Source organism: Corvus kubaryi, unplaced genomic scaffold (assembly GCF_017639235.1).
Source record: "Corvus kubaryi isolate FWS band 111438036 unplaced genomic scaffold, C.kubaryi_AGA036_p1.0 37265, whole genome shotgun sequence".
In the NCBI taxonomy this organism is placed as follows: domain Eukaryota; kingdom Metazoa; phylum Chordata; class Aves; order Passeriformes; family Corvidae; genus Corvus; species Corvus kubaryi.
The window spans coordinates 2,783,663-2,800,523 of record NW_024581080.1 but is presented as its reverse complement, the minus strand read 5'-3'; the positions used below and the strand labels follow the sequence as shown (position 1 = coordinate 2,800,523).

Sequence of the window (16,861 nt, the reverse complement as noted above, 5' to 3'; positions counted from 1 at the left end):
ATAAAGAGAGAAAATGCAGCTCGGGGAGTGTTCCCAATTCAGAGCCTCAGATCCCTGTCCAGTGACACTCGGGGGGCTCGTCCCCGATCCCAGCAGCTAATGAGTAACTTCCCAAGCAGTGGAGGGTAGGGTGGGGCTGGCCCAGGGAACAGGGGTCCCAGGGACCGGTGGTCTCACTGCCAGGGCTGGTGGCCTCGTCTCTAATCAAGCTAAAGTGTGCTCAGGTGGGCTGTAGGTGCTGCTGGGGGTGTGAGGGGGTGGTGGGTGCTTTGATGCCACCTCCACCCCCCCACACCTGCAGTGCATTCCCAACCTGCACCTCCCGGGACCCCTCTTTCCTTTATTAGCAGTCGGTGAGAGGGCAGGGGCTCGTTGCTCGGTGGGTGCTGCTGTCTCTGGTGTTGGATTTGCTGCGGAGGATGAACAGCTCGTTTGATTTCTCCCGGTCACTGTCAGAGGATCGGCCCGTGGCTGCGCTGTGGGGTACGGAGCTGTGAGCCCCAGGACGAGACCTGGTGGGAGTGAGCTGGGCATGGTGGCTCCGCTCTGCGGGCAGCCAGGCTGGGTGCGCCTGCCCCTTTTGCACTGAGCGCGCACCCAGGAAAGCCGCCCTTGTGTTTTGGGGTGGGGGGGAGGACCTTTCTTTGCTTTTGGGAGGGGGCAGCTTGTGCGTGCACAGATCCCGCCGTGTTTCCCAGGCTGCCGGCTGGGCACAGGCTCCCGGAGCTGCGTGGTGAAGGAGGATGACGACTTCTTGGATCACCTGGTGCTGCTGAGAACGGTGAGAGCCGAGCCCCGCCCCGGGACCTGCTGGCGCTCGGGCCGGCGGCTCCCTGCCATGGGCTCTCTGCTCGGCCCTGCAGATCTGCCTGGGAGCTGACGCCAGGGACGAGCTGCATGTGGTGGCTGTGGATTCCAAAAACGCCTCCGGGGAGCACAAGCCGGTGCCCATCGCGGCGCTGCGGAGCTCGCTGCTCCCCATGGTAAGGGCAGCCCCACTCACAGCCCCTGCCCAGGGGTGACGGCATCATCTCAGGCTGGGGCCGCGGGTCTCTGAGCTCCGGCTCTTTGCAGATCAGCCTCAAAGGCCTGGAGCTCGTCCCTCCCGTCACCTTCGTGCTCCAGTGTGGAGCTGGGCCAGTCTATCTCAGCGGGCAGCTCGTCACCCGTGAGTGTCATCAAGCTGTGGGCTCTGGGATCACTCGGGGGTGCTCCGGGGTCCCCCAGCATCTCTGCTGGTAGCTCGTGCTCGCTGCTTTGCCCCGGGGATGGAGGGAGGGCTGCTCGGGGGGGATCAGCGCCTGTTTGCAGTTGCAGGCTGGACAAGTCAGTGCCGGCTCCTGGTCCGCTGCCATGGAGCGGGAGGGTGGCAGTGTTCCCACTCCCGGTGTGGGGTGGGATTTGCAGCCGGGGGGCTTCACCCCCTCTTGGCGGGCCAGGGCCACCCCTGCTGCAGCCCTGCCTCTCCTCTCCCTAGTGGAAGATGATGCCATGTCTGAAACCCACGAGGAAGAGCTCTTGGAGGAAGATGTGGGTGATGAGGACGATGATGGAGCTTCATAGGACAGGGGCAGCCTGGAGAAGACTTTGGCTCTGGAGTGGAGCTGGTGTGGTGGTAGGAGCAGCCTGTGCTGGGAGCTGCCAATGCCCTGTGCCAAGGGCGGTGGATCCTCGCAAAGGGACACAAACTGCCCGGGTTTGGGTGTCACCCCTTGTCTCCTCTCTGCTTGTGCCTCCCCCTGCTTGGGCTGGTCCCCTCAGCTCCCCCAGGCACAGCTCAGCCTCTCCTGCCTTTTTGTGCAGGCAAATTCCAATTAATAAATGCAGGAATGCCCTTTTGTGCATAAGTGACCAATTATTTGATGCATGAGCACCCCATCAGCTCCCCCACAAGCACCCGATTCATCCCGTGAGGGTTAAACAGCACAGACTTGAGCACTCAGTCAGTGAGCACAGGTGTGAGGGCCCCAGTGAGGTCCTCGGGTGCCTGGTTGAGGCCCTGTTATCTGAGGGGCAAAGAAAGGGCAGGAGGAAGCATTTCCTTAACTACCTTTTAATTATTTACGTCTTCTGCTGTCTCCGCACCTATACCATGATAAATAACATAATAACTGTGTTAATGGCAACAGCTTAAAATAAGTAAAACTTCCCCCAGTTGAGGTGGGATCTGAGGATGTAGCTTGGGAGGAGGTTCCGGCAAATGGGAATTTATTTATTGGGTGTGGGGAGTTGTTTCTCTGCTGATGCTGGGCTGCTGAAGTCCCTCCTGGAGCAGAAAAAAGAGCGGGTCTAGCTGGTTGTGTGGTTTGCATTCAGCAGCAAATGTTTGACCAAAAGGCCTTTATTCCAAGTCTGTCTCCGAGTGCCACCTCTGAGGTGGGTGTGCACACCCCTTGCAGACACCGGGGTGAAGCAGACAGGGTGTGGAAGTTGGTCTAAAAACCCAATTGATGCAAATTTGGATCGTGGAGCTTTTAGGGAGCTGTTGGGATGTGTGGTGAAAGCGTGGCTGCATCAGCTCACCTAGGGGCTTCCAGCACACGTCAACCCCCTCGGCCTCACAGTCTCTGTACACCCCAGAGACTGTACCCCCACACCTGGACGTGCACCTGTCTGCTCTCACAGGCACCTGTGCAGCCTGGAATGCCCGCACACAGCCCTGCACCAAACCACACACAGCTGTACCTACACCTGTACACACCCGTGCACATCTGTACTCACCTGCATGCACATGTACACCTGTGCACACATGTATACACCCTCACACACACCTGTGCATGCATGTATACACCCTCATGCACACCTGCACACCTGTGCACACAGGTATACACCCTCACACACCTGTACACACATGTATACACCCTCACACACACCTGTACTTACCTGTACACCTGTGCACACATGTATACACCCTCACACACACCTGTACACGCATGTATACACCCTCATGCACACCTGTGCACACATGTATACACCCTTGCACACACCTGTACACCTGTGCATATATGTATACACCCTCACACACACCTGTGCACGCATGTATACACCCTCACACACCTGTACAGACCTGTGCACACATGTATACACCCTCGCACGCACGTGTACTTACCTGTGCACACATGTATACACCCTCATGCACACACCTGTACACCTGTGCACACATGTATACACCCTTGCACACACCTGTACACCTGTGCATATATGTATACACCCTCACACACACCTGTGCACACATGTATACACCCTCACACACCTGTACAGACCTGTGCACACATGTATACACCCTCGCACACACGTGTACTTACCTGTGCACCCATGTATACACCCTCGCACACACGTGTACTTACCTGTGCACCCATGTATACCCCCTCATGCACACCTGCACACACCTGTGCGCCCGGGCCCCGCCCGCCGCAGGCCGCGCCCTCCCCGCGCTCTCGCGAGAGGGGCGGGCCGGTGCCTCCTCGGTGCCTCCCCGGTGCCTGCCCGGTGCCGCCGCCGTTCCCGGCGCGCTCCCGGCGCCGCCGCTGCCCTCGCTGCCATGGCGGCCGCGGGCTGGGCGCCCACCCACGCGCGGGTGACGGTGCTGCGGGCGCGGGGGCTCCGCGCCAAGGCGGCGGCGGGCGGCAGCGACGCGTACGCGGTGATGGCGCTGGGCCGCGACAAGTTCCGCACGTCGGTGGCCGAGCGGTGCCGGGGGGAGCCGCTGTGGCGGGAGGAGGCCACGTTCGAGCTGCCGGCGCGCCCCGCCGCGCTGCGCCTCACGGTGCTGCACCGCGCCCTGGCCGGCGCCGACAAGTTCCTGGGCCGCGCCGAGGTGGATCTGGCGGCGCTGCGGGACGACGGCGACCGGCGGCACACGAGGTGCGACCGGGGGGGACCCTCAGTGTGCGGTGGGGACCGGGGAGAGGTTTGGGGGGAAACCTGAGCGCCCCACCGGCACCAGGGAGAGGGATGCGAGGGCTTCTGTGTCCCACGGGAGCTGGGGAGAAGGATGGAGTGGGTCCTACGGAGGCTGGAGAGGAGGTTTTGGGGGGGGGGGGGTCTCTCAGCCCCACGAGGGCCAGGAAGAGGTTTGGAGGGGACCTGTGCACCCCTCGGAGGTCAGGGAGAGTGATGAGGGGGCTTCTGTGCCCCACGGGGGCTGGGGAGGAAGCTGAGAGGGGGCTCTGTGCTCTTCAAGGGTGTGAAGTTGTGTGAGGAGCCCCAGTTCCCCATGGGCTGTCCCTATTCCTCATGGAAACCTCTGTGTGCCACAGGCATGTGTGGATCTGGTGGGAGACCCCTGTGCCCCCATGGGAATCTGTGTGTCCCTCAGACTGGGGGTCACCCTGTGCCCCAGAGGAGTGGGGGGGTCGTGGTGGGGACTCTTGTTCCCCACAGGGACCCCTGAAGCCCCATAAGTGCCCACGGGGTGACCCCTCGGGGCAGGGTCCCTCCTGGTGTGGGTGAGCCCCCATAGCTGGAGGCCCGCAGAAAGCTTTTCCAGCCAGTCCTGCCTGGTCCTTGGGTTTGACTTTTAAATGTTTCCGTGTGAGTGCTGACGCCGTACAGAGGAAACAGCCAGCCTGACCCCCGAAACCTGCTGTCCTCGGAATGCCGCCTCCTTCCAGCAGGGAATGAGCCTGGGCTCCGCCAGCCGTTTATTTATTTTCCTTAATAAATGCTTAGCACGTGTCAGGGGGATAATTCCGTGTTCCATGGACTGACCCCGCTGCTGTCAGCAGGACTCGGAGCCGGGACGTTCCTGCCCAGCACCAGCTCTGTGTCACACTCGCTGCTTTGAACATAAACACTGGGGCGGTGAAACCCGGGGGTGGTTCCCGGGGGTTTTACTGGGAGTCAGCAGCCTTGTAATGTGCTGGTGACTCACCTTCCTCCTCTGGCTCACCTGAGCACCGGGATGGAGCCGCTTGTCAAGGCTTAATTAGGCCGTGGGTTCATTAAGGCTGTGTCAGACACTGCTGTGTTTACACTGCGGAGCCCCTTGGTCAGCAGAGCTCAGGGCCGGTGCCTCAGGCTCCCGAGCGCGTTCCTTTGTGTCTGGGCAAAGGAAAATTGAGGGGGAGAAAAAATGAAAACACAGCTTTGGTACTCCTGGGGAAATTTCTCATATTTTCAGTTGTTTCCAGCCCTTGATTTCCGGTTTGAAGCCTGTTTTGTTCTTGCTGCCATGGTGATGTGTAGCCATAAAGGATTAGTTTTATTTGGCAGATAGATGCACGTTGATTGACAGGTGCTCGCTAACACAATAAATGCCATTAATGAGATTTTTTGTGGACTGGGGGGTTGTCAGTCCATGATTGCCTTCCAGCCGCCCCCAGGGGTGCCGTGTTCAGCCGGGACTGAGCTGCCTTTGCTGAACACATTGTTTGCCCATGGCTCCCAGGGCACACGGGATCAATTGTGGCACCGAAGCCCTGCGAGCACAGGATGCTCCTGGAAATCACGGGTTGGGAACAAAAGTGCCCAGTGCTGGCTCGTGTTAAAGGGGTTGTAATTGCCAGGCTGCTGCAGCTTCAGGGACTGGGCAAAGCCTCAGTCTCCTGATAAAACCCCTTCCCTGGGTGTCTTCTAACTCCAGGTCAGAGCGTCTGACTGTAGCTCAAGCGTTCATTGAGAATCCCAGAATGGACCTTTAAGCTCATCTTGTTCCACCCCCTGCCTCAGGCAGGGACAACTTCCACCAGACCCATTGCTCCAAACTTGCCCTTGAACGTTTTGAGGGACAGGACAGGCACAGCTTCTCCAGGATCAGCACCCTCACAGGGAAGAATTTCTTCCACATTTCCATCTGAAGTGTCTGTAGCAGATTCCTGAATCCATCTCCTTCAGTTATCCCCATTAGTTTTGAATTTCCTCTGGAGCAAATTGCCTTTTCCTGTTCTCATTTGTTGCTCTCAGTACATCCTTGGAGGTTGAAGCACAAATTTGATGGCAAGGGCACATTTGCATGCTCTGTTTGCTTCCTTTATTTTCCCGTTGCAGCTGGTGAGGAGGAAGAAACCAGCAGTCTCCAGGCAGCCTTTCCTATGGGTTCTGTGGAGTCGGGAATTCTGCAGTTCCATCAACAAACAAAACCATACTGGTGTGCAGTGCTGATAATTCTCTTTGCTGGCTCAAATGTGGTTTGAATGTCACTGAGTGGTGGTTGAGGGCATGTGGGTGGTGGGATTGTGGTTTGGGATGCCCTGGGCACGCCTCACACAGAGCTTGACATTCTGGAGCCGTGTTTGGGGAGGGAGAGGGCTCTGTCTGAGCAATGCCCTTCCTGGTGCGTGCCAGTCACGAGCCTGGAGGGGTGAGTGGAAATCCCCCGCAGTCTGTAAGGCTTGGGTTGGCTCTCTGGTGCTGATTAGGGGTTCCTTGGCTTAAGAGTATTAAGGAGCTGGAATGAAAGGTATGAGGGCGTGGGACCGTGTGCAGCTCCGAGGCTGCTGCTCTCGCTCCCACTTCAAAGCCGTGGCCTCTGCGAGTGTCAGGAGGAGAGATGAAAGGGCAGAGGAGAGTGGCTGAGCTGAAATACAGGAATTCCATGTCGTGTTTCTGTTTTTTCTCCTTTTTTTTAACCCTTCCTGATCTGGGTTTTAAATCAAATCTTACAAATAACTTTCTGTTTACGATAAGGAATGTTTTCCTTGGCACCTGGGGCTGTGCCCATGACGTCGTCATAAGATTAAGGGTGTTCTTTTCCTACACTGTGGGCTGATTTGATTTTTCAGCCATAAGCACCCTCTGTGCTCTCAATTACTGGTGGTAAAAGAAACCTCCTTGTTGCTGCAGGTGGTACAAGCTTCGCTCCAAACCGGGGAAGAAGGAAAAAGAGAGAGGGGAGATCGAGGTGGATATCCAGTTTATGAGGAGCAACATGACAGCCAGCATGTTTGATCTGTCCATGAAGGACAAGCCCCGCTCTCCCTTTGGGAAGCTCAAAGACAAGCTCAAGGGCAAGAGGAGCAGCGGCCTCTCGGACACGGCGTCGGCGATCGTCCCCAGCACAACCCACTCCCCTGCTGACAGCGAGGATGAGGCCGTCGAGAAGGAGAAGAAGAAATCCAAGTTCAAAGCGCTGTTCTCCAAGCCCGGCCTGCAGAAGACGTCCCTGTCGCAGTCGCTGTCGGTGCTGCCCACGCAGCAGCCCGTCACCCCGAGGGTTCGGCTGCGGCCCAGCGACTTCCAGCCGCAGTGGGACGAGGAGGAGTCCGAGACCTCTCCGACCTCAGAACGTGAGTATTGGCACTCGCTGGGCACAGAGCCTTCCTCCAAAGGGTCGTTCACACTTTCCACAGCACTCGTTAAATTCTTCTTTCTGAACAAATTTGTAGGAAGTCCCTCCTGGTACTGAGGCTGTCAGTAGTGTCAGGGAAAAGGTTGTTTTTGCATCTTGAATTTCTCCCTGGTTTTTTTTTTCCAGGATCCTTTGAAAATGCCCTGGAAGAGAAGCCAGCTCCTTCTCCTCTGTTCAAATCTCGTAAACCAGCGTTTTTGGACAGTAGGCAGCTCACCCAAGGAACCACTAACCACACCAAAAAGGATGGTCTCTCTTTGTTCAGCGGCCTTAAATCCAAAAGCGATCCCGTCTCCAAGTCCAGTCTGTGCATCAATGGCAGTCACGTTTATATGGAAGAGACCACGACAAAGGACAAGACTCCAACCTCCTCCCCCTCTCCTCACAACCTCAGGAGGAAGCAGCTCTTTGCCTCAGAGGAGAACCTGTCCTCCAGGTCCACTAAATCACCTGAGGAGATGGGAAGAACCTCTCCTGGTCAGGCTTTCTCTGGGTCCACATCCTTGGAGACCTTCAAATCCATGACTTTGCCATCATACAAACTCCTCAGCAGCGAGGAGCACCTGGACACCAGCGTTCCACCGAGCGTCGAGGCTGTTAGAGAGACCAAAAAACCAGACCACAAAAAGTCTGCCTTGCTCTCCCTGGTCACTGGGAAGAAGGAAACGCTGAAGCCCAGCGATGCTGAGATTATTCCCGACAGGACCCTGCAGAGTGAGGAAAACACAATTCCAGAGGAGAAGAGTGAAGAGGAGGCCAAATGCCCCGAACCCCCAGCAGATGGGGGAGGAGGGAGCCCGTCAGGAGACGCTCACCATGGGGAGGACGCCGTCACAACCAAGCAGCTGCTCAGCCCTCGTGAGGAGGAACGGAAACCCGAGAAAGCTGCGCCAGCCAAGACCAAAGCTGTGAAACCCAGGTGAGTCCCAGCTGCTGCCAGGGGGCAGGAGGGGCAGTGGTGGTGGCAGGTGGCAGTGGGCTGTGTCCTGCCACACCTGAGCTCAGGTGCTGCTCTGTGCATACCTGCAGGTTTTACGCTGGCGTTGGGCGCTTTGATAGCAAATAACAACTCCCAGGTTCTTTCTCAATGTGAAAAAAAGATGGATATGGGGAGCTCCTTGTAAGTGATGCTGAAATAGTGGTTCTCTAGTGCAGGCACCTGTGCAGGTACTGTAGGGTGATTTTTCTTGCTGGATCTCTTGCACAAACTAACTCTGTCTGAGCTGTGTGACTGCAGCCTCCCCAGGGTCTGAAATGCCCGTTCTAACATCTCTGCTTTCCTCTTCTCTACTTGGCTGTGGTCTTCCAGAGGGTAGCCTTGGAGCCCTTGGAGCCCTTCTGCTTTTGGCATCGTTCACAGCAGCACAAAGGGATTTTGTGTGGATTTGTACACAAGGCTTTTTTGGAAATTCTGCTCCTTTTTCCTTCATACACACATATATATAAATTGTGTTTGGAGTTTTATTATATATATATATATATATATATATATATAGGTGTGCCCTACTAATAAGGCTGTGTTTTGTGTATGTCCCTAACTCCTCATTTTCAGTGCTTCTCAAGTTTAAATTTCTTGCCTGTGCAGTGTTTTCCGTACTAACAAACCTGCTTGGGGTGCAAAGAGACGGTGCTTAAAGCAGCAAAACCAAGCTCTGCAGCAGAAGAGTTCTGACATAAGTCCAGTGCTTGGTAAAGATGCAGTTCAGGATATAAAGTCTCGCAGACAGGGGGACCTCTCTCTGAGGTCTCTTTAAAGTATGGTTCATCTCCAGTGGCAGAGCTGATGGAGGCTGGTGCTGAAGCTTGTCTGTTCCTGCCTCGTGTTGCATCTGCAAGTGACATCCGAGTTTTTTGTCCCTTTTTGCAGACTGGGCCTGTCTCCAGAGGAGGAACCCAAAGCCACACTTCCTACTCTTGCACCTGACCCTCTCCCTGCTTTTCTCTCTGTGCACTGTATCAGCAGTGCAAATAATCCTTTTATTTCTAAAGTGGGGCAGACAGTCCAAGTGCCAGACTCTAAAAACATCACCAGTTCTCCTGCCTCTCTCGCTGCTCCTGCTTTTGCTGCAGAGCTTTGGAATGACAAGAACCCCTTTACTCCTGAGTGGGACAGGGCATCCAGAGCCCAGGATCCCAACAGCATCACCCGTTTCCCTTCATCCCATCATCCTGCAGCGTCTGTTCCCAAAGCTCCTCGTCCTGGGCCAGTCTCTGCTAGGGGCAATAATCCTTTTGCTGCTGACTGGGGGCAAGGTCCCGAGGGCTCTGACACAGAGGCTTCCCGGGGTCTCTCTGGCCCACCCACACCTTCTGTCCCCTCTGGCTGTCATTTCAATGACAATAATCCCTTCGTGTCCAAGCGTGGGGGACAGCCAGTGCCAGGTTCCCAGGCTGTCGCTGGTTCTTCCCCTTCCTGCCTTCCTGGTGGTGAGAACTGTTCCTCTGCAGGACGCCCTGGTCCTGGTGCTTCAGGGGGCTCTTCGGATGTGGCTTTAACCAGGGATGTCACAGCTGTGCCAGACCCTCTTGGCACCTTGTCTGACCCCCCTGCTGGCCCCCCTGGGCTGGCTCCAGAGCTGCACTGTGATTCTCCCCAGCTTCAGCCTGAGGATTCTTTGGAAAGCAGTGAGCCAGGCAATGCGAAATCTAAGTCCTTTGTCCTTGGTGGATGGCAGGGTGTTACATCAGGTGATGCAGGTTTGGGTGGGCAGGAAGGGGGAGAGCAGCACTCGGGTTCCAGTGGAAGGTTACGGACGGGTTCAGGGGCAGCAGGAGAGGGAGCAGGGTTTGGGGGTGAGCTGGGAGCAGGGGGTTACCCATCGACAGAGCTCTCTGGTGACAGCACACATCCCACCTGGAGCAGGGATGGAACAGCTGTGGAGGTCACTGGTGTAAACACGGAGCCCTGCACGAGGGGTGACAAAGGTTTTGTGTCTCTCTCCAAGTCCAGTGACAGCCTCGTGCCAGAGGCTGACCAGGCACCGTCCCCCGAGAGCGAGCTCAGGGAGAAGCAGGAGAGCTGTGGTGGAGATCAATGGGTGGAATGTGTGCCCATGGTAGAGCCCCAGGCAACTCCACTTGCTGGAAATGAGTCACTTTCTCCAGTCAAACCAACCCAGAGAGCCTGCCCGGTGTCCCCTCGGGACTCGGGTACAGGAGGGGCTGGCAGCGAGATCCTTGTCCCACCAAGGCCAGCCCCACGGCTCGCTGCACTGCTGAGGAAATGCCCACCCATTTCCCAGGCTGAGCTAAGGGGTGATGTCCCTGCTTCAGGTGATGGTGTGAAATCCACACCAGGGCTTCTGTTACTGGGTGATGAAGCCTCAGCTGCTCGTGGGTGCCTCCCTCAAAGCGGCTCCTTGGAGACTGTCACCCCTCCAGTGACACCCAGAGGTAACAGCAGTGACAGGCCTTTAAAAGAGGAAGGTGATGACAATTTATCTGTCAGTCTCACAAATCTCAAGTCTGCCATTCCTGTTCCCGGAGACCGGGGCTCGAGACTGGCCAATCTTCCAGTGATCCCAGAGGGAGGCTCTGATGACGAGCTGCTGGGGGACTGTCAGGAGGGCTGTGGGGTCACTGCAGGTGGTAAAGGTGCTTTACAGACTGGAGAGCAGCCCCGAGGTCTGACGCCTTTGCACGGAGAACAAAGAGAGCTCTCTGATAGCTCTGCTGCAGCCCTGGTGATCCCGGCTGCTCTGGGAGGAGGAGGAGCTGTTCCTGGTGCCTGTAAGCCAGGGAGTTCAGCTGTGCTGCCTGCTGGAGTGGGTGCTCCCAGGGTCTGTGTCCAGGGAGCTGACTCAGGCTTAGGTGTGACGTCTCATTCCAGGGAGTGCAGTGGTCATTTTGAGAAACAAGAGCTGGAAAGGAGTGCAGGTGTTGAGGAGCGTGCAGAGTGTGACTTCTCTGAGCCTTCTGCTTCCTCTTCCTCCCTGTCAAGTCCTTGCCAGCCCTACTCTTCCTCTCATTCCCTTCTCTCTGACACCCCAAATCGTAGAGCAGAGTCTCCGAAAAAGCCAGCAGCCGAGGGCTTCGCAGATAAAGCGGGAAATTCGGGCAAGAAGAAACTTCTCCAGGCACGGGTTTCACCCTCTGAAACGTTCCCTAACCAAACCCCATGGGGTGGTGAAACCGTGTCTCCCAAGCACAGGTGAGACCATGTGGGGATCCCAGCAGGTACCTCTGTGCAGGGGTGAGCTTTGCTTTGCTTTGTGGGTGCAGATCTGTCTCTGCAGCTGCTGGATCTGACCGGGATCAAACAGCCCTGACTTCCTTCGGGGCCTGGATTTGTCAGGGCCTGGGTCCTGTCCCCCAGTGTGGGGTTGCTGCTGGCTCCAGGAGGATCTGTGCAGCTCCTCAGGATGCTGAGCGGAGTGGGTGCTCATCAGAGCTCTTAGGGGAGCCATTAGGGAAAGGGCAGGTGGAATAGAGTCATGAATACCAGTTGGGAAAATGGACTGGGATTGAGCTGTTTGTCAGACACGGGAGAATGGTCACCCTGATAAATGGGGCTGCTTCATTTCCTGGCTGAGTTGGGCTCCTCAGCGTGATCACCACAAGTGATGCAGCTCAGGCTGCTCCTGAAGATGCAGCTCCTGCTGTGTGGGAGTGCTGCCACTGACCTTTCAGCCCTTGAGACTTCACCTGCACAACTCTGCCTGGGATCTAGGACACCTCTGGGCCAGTGTTTGCTGAAACAGAAGTAAAATTTTCTTCCTGTGTTAAAATTGGTGTTGTAAGTCCTGCTCAGGCAAGTAACGACAGCACTTCTTCGCAGCTCGTGGTGTCAGTTCAGACTGGAAAAGGCCTAATGCTTGTCTTGGGATAGCAGAAGTATTTGATCTGTTGTAAGACCACAAATATGTTCTGATTAGGAAAGTCGGGCTGAAATACCAGTGCCTGAGGGATCAGAGTAGCTGCCCTGTGCTCTGTCTGCTCGTGTAGCCCGACGCGGCTTTTCTTCCATGACACACACAGGATGTATTTCCCTTCCTGCTGCTGCTTTATCTCCAATGCCTTAAGTCAATAAAGATAGTAGAGAACTGGAAAATACTTACAAAACCCCTGTGGCTTAGAAATACCTTGTCTTCCTGAAGCTGAATCTCTTTTCTCTCAGGAGATAGAGCAGGGAGGGAATCTCCCCCAATTTCTTGCTGTATTTGTTTTAGTGTAAAGATCTGTGTCATGCTGGTGTTACGTGTCCTGCATAAACAACAGAAACATTTCTTTTCCTGTTGCAGACTCCATCCCGTGAAGCCAATGAATGCCATGGCAAACAAGCCTCAGAGTAAGAACCTGAATGTCATCAGCACCATGAACGAAAAGCTGCTGGAAATGAGTGTGAAGGTATGGAGGGAAGTGGCACTTCCACTGCCTAAGCTTTGATTTAATTGAAGAGTTTGTGTATTCCGGATAGCTGGGACATGAACTTTCTTTCGGTCAGCTCCCAAGTGTGGGGACAGTCCTTAAATGCTCATTTTCTTGCAGACTGGTCTCTAATAGAGTTGGTGCTGGTGTTTTGTGGAGGAGGTTCTCAGGCACAGCCACTTCCTCGGAGTGTAGTCGTGCAGTTGGGACCAGCACTGGGACTGAGAGGAGCTTTCAGCATAATCCTGGCCTCAGAGGAGACCTCCAGGCTTGAGGCATAGCTTACCTGCCACGTTGATCTGAATGGCTGGGAGCATCCCCTGGTCAGCAGGGAAAATCCCGGGTCCCCTTATTGTCCCTCGGGGTTTTTTTGGGGAAATAGAGAAGTTAGAACTGAAATAATGGCAGTGCCTCCTTCTGGTGTGAGGGGAGAGGATGTGAGTTAAGGGATTCAAACTGACACGCTGCTGTTTCAGGGGAGTTGAAAACTTGCAGTGGGTGTCGTGGTGCTCTGGTTCCACCTAAACTGTGTGATGCACCACAGGAGCCTCTTGTGCTCACACTCCCTGCCTGGGCAGTGTTCTGGGAGCTGCAGGAATCAGCGGAAGTTGCCCAGTACCTCTCAAGTTCCTTAAGGGTTAAAAACAGACTTTTCAAAGAAATAGGAGGAAACACCAAAGGCCTGGGTGGGTGTTTCTTGCTGTTTAACCTTAATTTGGCTTTACCAGTCTGTATTTAAGCAGCTGGTTTAAGCTTTAGGAGGTTTGTTGAAGCAGCAGCTATCACAGTGCTGCTCTGTGTGTTCTGTTGCTGCTTTGGAATGCCCTGTGTCTGCACTGACCCTGCTTTCCCTCCCTCCCTCCCCAAGAAATACGATCCCTCAGACCCTGCCTATGCGTATGCTCAGCTGACACACGATGAGCTGATCCAGCTGGTGCTGAAACAGAAGGATACCATTACCAGGAAGGACCTCCAAGTGCGGGAGCTCGAGGACTACATCGACAACCTGCTTGTCAGAGTCATGGAAGAAACCCCAAACATCCTCCGTGTTTCCATGTCTGGGAACAAAAAGGCTGGGAAGATGTGAAGGGTCTCGGGATGTCGGTGAACAAGGACTGAATTCCCACCAGAGGAGTGTGAGGAGCTGGTGTGGAGCAGGTGGTACCGGTTGTGCTGCCCACAGAAAATGACCTTTTTCCTGTTTCTGCCTTGAGCAACTCTCAGATTGATTAATAGTTCCATCAGGTGTTGTAATGAAGTTGCCTTATCATATTTATTTTTTGTTTTCTTCCCATTATTTGGGAAGATCAGGCATTAATCCAAAGGCTGGTTGTGATGTGAAGGAGGAGGGTTTTTGATGTGTTTTGCTTCCCAGCAAGGCGCTGATGATCCTTTAGGAAGATGTTTTTAACTGGTTTTGTTTTGTAGCAGCTTTGATAGATCAGTTACTTTTCTTTCCACATCTGAAGTTGTAGTGCAATATAAATCCTTGTACAGTAGAGCTTGAGGATTTGATTGCTTCTACAGTAATAATTAACTACACTGGAGAAGTCCAAAGATGTCCCAGCTTCAGACCTGGGCTGTAATTTAAAAGGAATTAATGCCCTGAATGTTGACCATAAGTTGACCAAATCTCAGTTCATCTCATCAAGTGGACATTCCCAAGAGTTCTCCAAGGGCAAGTTTACAGGTTTTTTGGAGTAGGAGACGTTGAGGTTCACGGTACGTTTCTACCATAGAAATGGCATCAATGAATTTGGGCCAAAGGTACATTTTAAATCAGAAGTTGTTCTCTTGGTGTCTTAAAATTTCTGCTTTGGAGGTCGTTCAGAGGAGGCAAAGGCCCCCTGGCTCTGCTCGGTGCTCTGCAGCAGGCCTGGGTCTCACATCTTGTGCCGTGTGGGAGTTCTGTGACCGTTTCCCTTTTACATTGAATTCATTAAATATAAACCCCTTGGATTTTGGAGCTGGGGCTCACCTTGAATGCCCTCCAAAGGTGATCAGTCTTGCAGTGCTTTTTTCTGTCATTCCTTGCACAGCCCAGAGAGGGGAGGGAGCACTGGGGCTCCCATCTGCTCTGGCTCCTTGGGGCTGGCTGCTCACAGTGGGAGGAAAACCTCGTGTAGCTGAGGGGTGCTGGTGTTGCTGGAGAATCGATACCTTTGGTAGGGTCTCAGTGGATTCAGGGATTTCTCCTCCCCATCCCGTCAGACAGCGGGAACAGCTCTTTGCTGGTGAGCAGCCACCACGGCTTCCCCCACTGAAAACTACATGGGGTTTTGTTTTGGTGAGCTCTTGGCAAAGATCTAAAAAAAAATCAGATGCCTTTTTGCACCTCTGGGATTTACCAGGGTAGGGAGAGTCCATAAAAGGCTTAGAAGGAAGTTGGAATACCAACAGAGTGGAAGCAAAGGACCAAAGCTTCATGAGGACCAAAGCTTAAAGCTTTCCAGCCTGAGTTCTGTGGAAATAAACACTCCTACCTTTGGAAGTTTTATTGGGTCACTTCTGGCTCAGGGGTGAGTTCCAACTCAGTTTTCCTACAGCAAAGCACTTTATGGAGGGACTGGAGCAGCTGGATGGACTCTCACCCTGTGAGCAGTCTGCTTACAATTGTCATAAACCACTGGAAGCGACTGGAGACCTCAATACTGTATTTTTGTAGCAAAGAGCAGTTTAATATATTTTCACGGAGATGTAAACATTTATTAGAAAAATCAAAAAAATGCTGTTAATGACATTTTTATTCCTGTAAACTGACCTGCTACCAAAGTCCAGAGCTTTTCTGGCAGAGCTGTCCCTCAGGGGCAGGCTGACCTCAAACAAGCCTTAGGAGTTGAGAGTCTTCCAAGACTTCAGGTACTTTTATCTCATTTTAGTGTTATTTGAGCAGTGGAGGCATTCTCTCTTTTCTCCTGTCCCCTCTGCTCTGAACGAAGGGTCCGAAATGCAGGCGGCCCTGGTGGTGGTGGTGGTGAAATCCTGAGTGGTGCTGCTTGGCCTTGCTGAAACTGCTGCTGCTGCTTCTTGTGCCTTCCCGAGTGAGGAAGATGAAGGATTGATTTGTTTCCTCCTTGTGCCTCGGGGGATCTCTGGACAGAGGATCCTGTACCTCACTGATAAATTTGTATTTTAGACTTTATTCCGCAGCTTTCCGATGTTCTGGGTCAGAGAGGAAACCCTGTTGTGCCCTGGAACAGCGACTCAGCGGGTGAGAAACCCACACTGGTGTTACTGGTCACTGTACCTGGGCACAGGGGAGCAGGACTGGGCTCGCTCTAGGACAGTCCGGGTCCGACGGCTGCTGGCGGCACCTCGGGGTGTGCGACGCTTTTGGAGCCTGGGTCTCACGGAACTGGCCTCGTGTGCATCGCCACTGCACAGAACCAAAGCAATAACGTGTGCTTGTAGCAGAGATGAAGCCTTAAAACCTCTAACACCCTCCCCTGGCAGCCTTTTTCTGCCAGCTCCAGCCGTGTCTGTTGGGATGGACCCCGAGCTGTGCAAGGCTCTTGTCCTGGGGTTGTTCTCTCCAGTGGCTGCAGCTGTGGAGCCTCTTCCCGAGCAGACCCAGCGCTGGGGGGGCCACAGGGGGGTCACAGTCCTTGACTTCCCCAGCTCCAAAAGCATTGCACAACCCTCATACCTCGTTTTTATTGGCAATACTTGTTAAAGCCTTCCTTCAGTGTGGGGGGACTGCCATTTTACATCCTCAAGGGCCTTAAGAATCAAATATATTGTTTTATTATTGAAGGATCTGAGTGCATGTTCCCTGTTTGTACTCTCTGCTTTTAGCCCAGGTACTGTTTGTTTTTAAACACCTTTTGGTTTTACGGAACACTAAAATAAAAATACCTTAAATCCAGTGTTCTGATCACTGTGTCTTTGTTCTGAAATAGTTTCAAAAGGGCCTCGTCCCCTCCTTGTGACCAGCTCCGCTCATCCTCCAGCTATTTTGGGGCTGGTTTCATCCCTGCAGCGACCCATGCAGGAACTTCCTGGTGAGCACCTCGCAGGGTGGGGAAACCTGACGGACGGGCTCGTCCGCATCTGCAGAATCGAGAGTTTCTGTAAAGCACAAACAGTGACCGTGTGAAACATTCTCGGCCCGCAGCGAAGTGACCCCGGCGCTGGTCCCTGATGGCAACACTGGCCTCAGATTGCGGGGATGATGGAAGGAGGAGGAGGAGGCGGAGGAGGCAATCA

At 54.3% G+C, this 16,861-nt stretch overlaps 2 protein-coding genes across 3 annotated transcripts; both read left to right on the top strand.

The window, feature by feature from the left end:
- Positions 1 to 155: 155 nt before the first annotated feature.
- Positions 156 to 2,027, top strand: LOC121663058 (nucleoplasmin-like). Its single transcript, XM_042024886.1, has 5 exons — positions 156 to 483; positions 699 to 781; positions 864 to 983; positions 1,075 to 1,168; positions 1,478 to 2,027. Exons 1-5 carry the CDS (start codon positions 420 to 422, stop codon positions 1,561 to 1,563), a joined length of 447 nt encoding a protein of 148 aa, XP_041880820.1. The 5' UTR covers positions 156 to 419; the 3' UTR covers positions 1,564 to 2,027.
- A 1,459-nt stretch (positions 2,028 to 3,486) lies between these two features.
- RAB11FIP1 (RAB11 family interacting protein 1) lies at positions 3,487 to 16,520 on the top strand. 2 transcript variants are annotated; one of them, XM_042024880.1, is made up of 6 exons: positions 3,487 to 3,864; positions 6,784 to 7,226; positions 7,415 to 8,207; positions 9,156 to 11,438; positions 12,529 to 12,634; positions 13,524 to 16,520. In XM_042024880.1, the coding sequence occupies exons 1-6, from the start codon at positions 3,542 to 3,544 to the stop codon at positions 13,740 to 13,742; spliced, it is 4,167 nt and encodes a 1,388-aa protein (XP_041880814.1). In that variant the 5' UTR covers positions 3,487 to 3,541; the 3' UTR covers positions 13,743 to 16,520. The 2 variants fall into 2 exon arrangements, with proteins under 2 accessions (XP_041880814.1, XP_041880815.1); XM_042024881.1 differs by lacking the exon at positions 9,156 to 11,438 and having other exon boundaries at positions 3,497 to 3,864.
- The last annotated feature ends 341 nt before the right edge of the window (positions 16,521 to 16,861 follow it).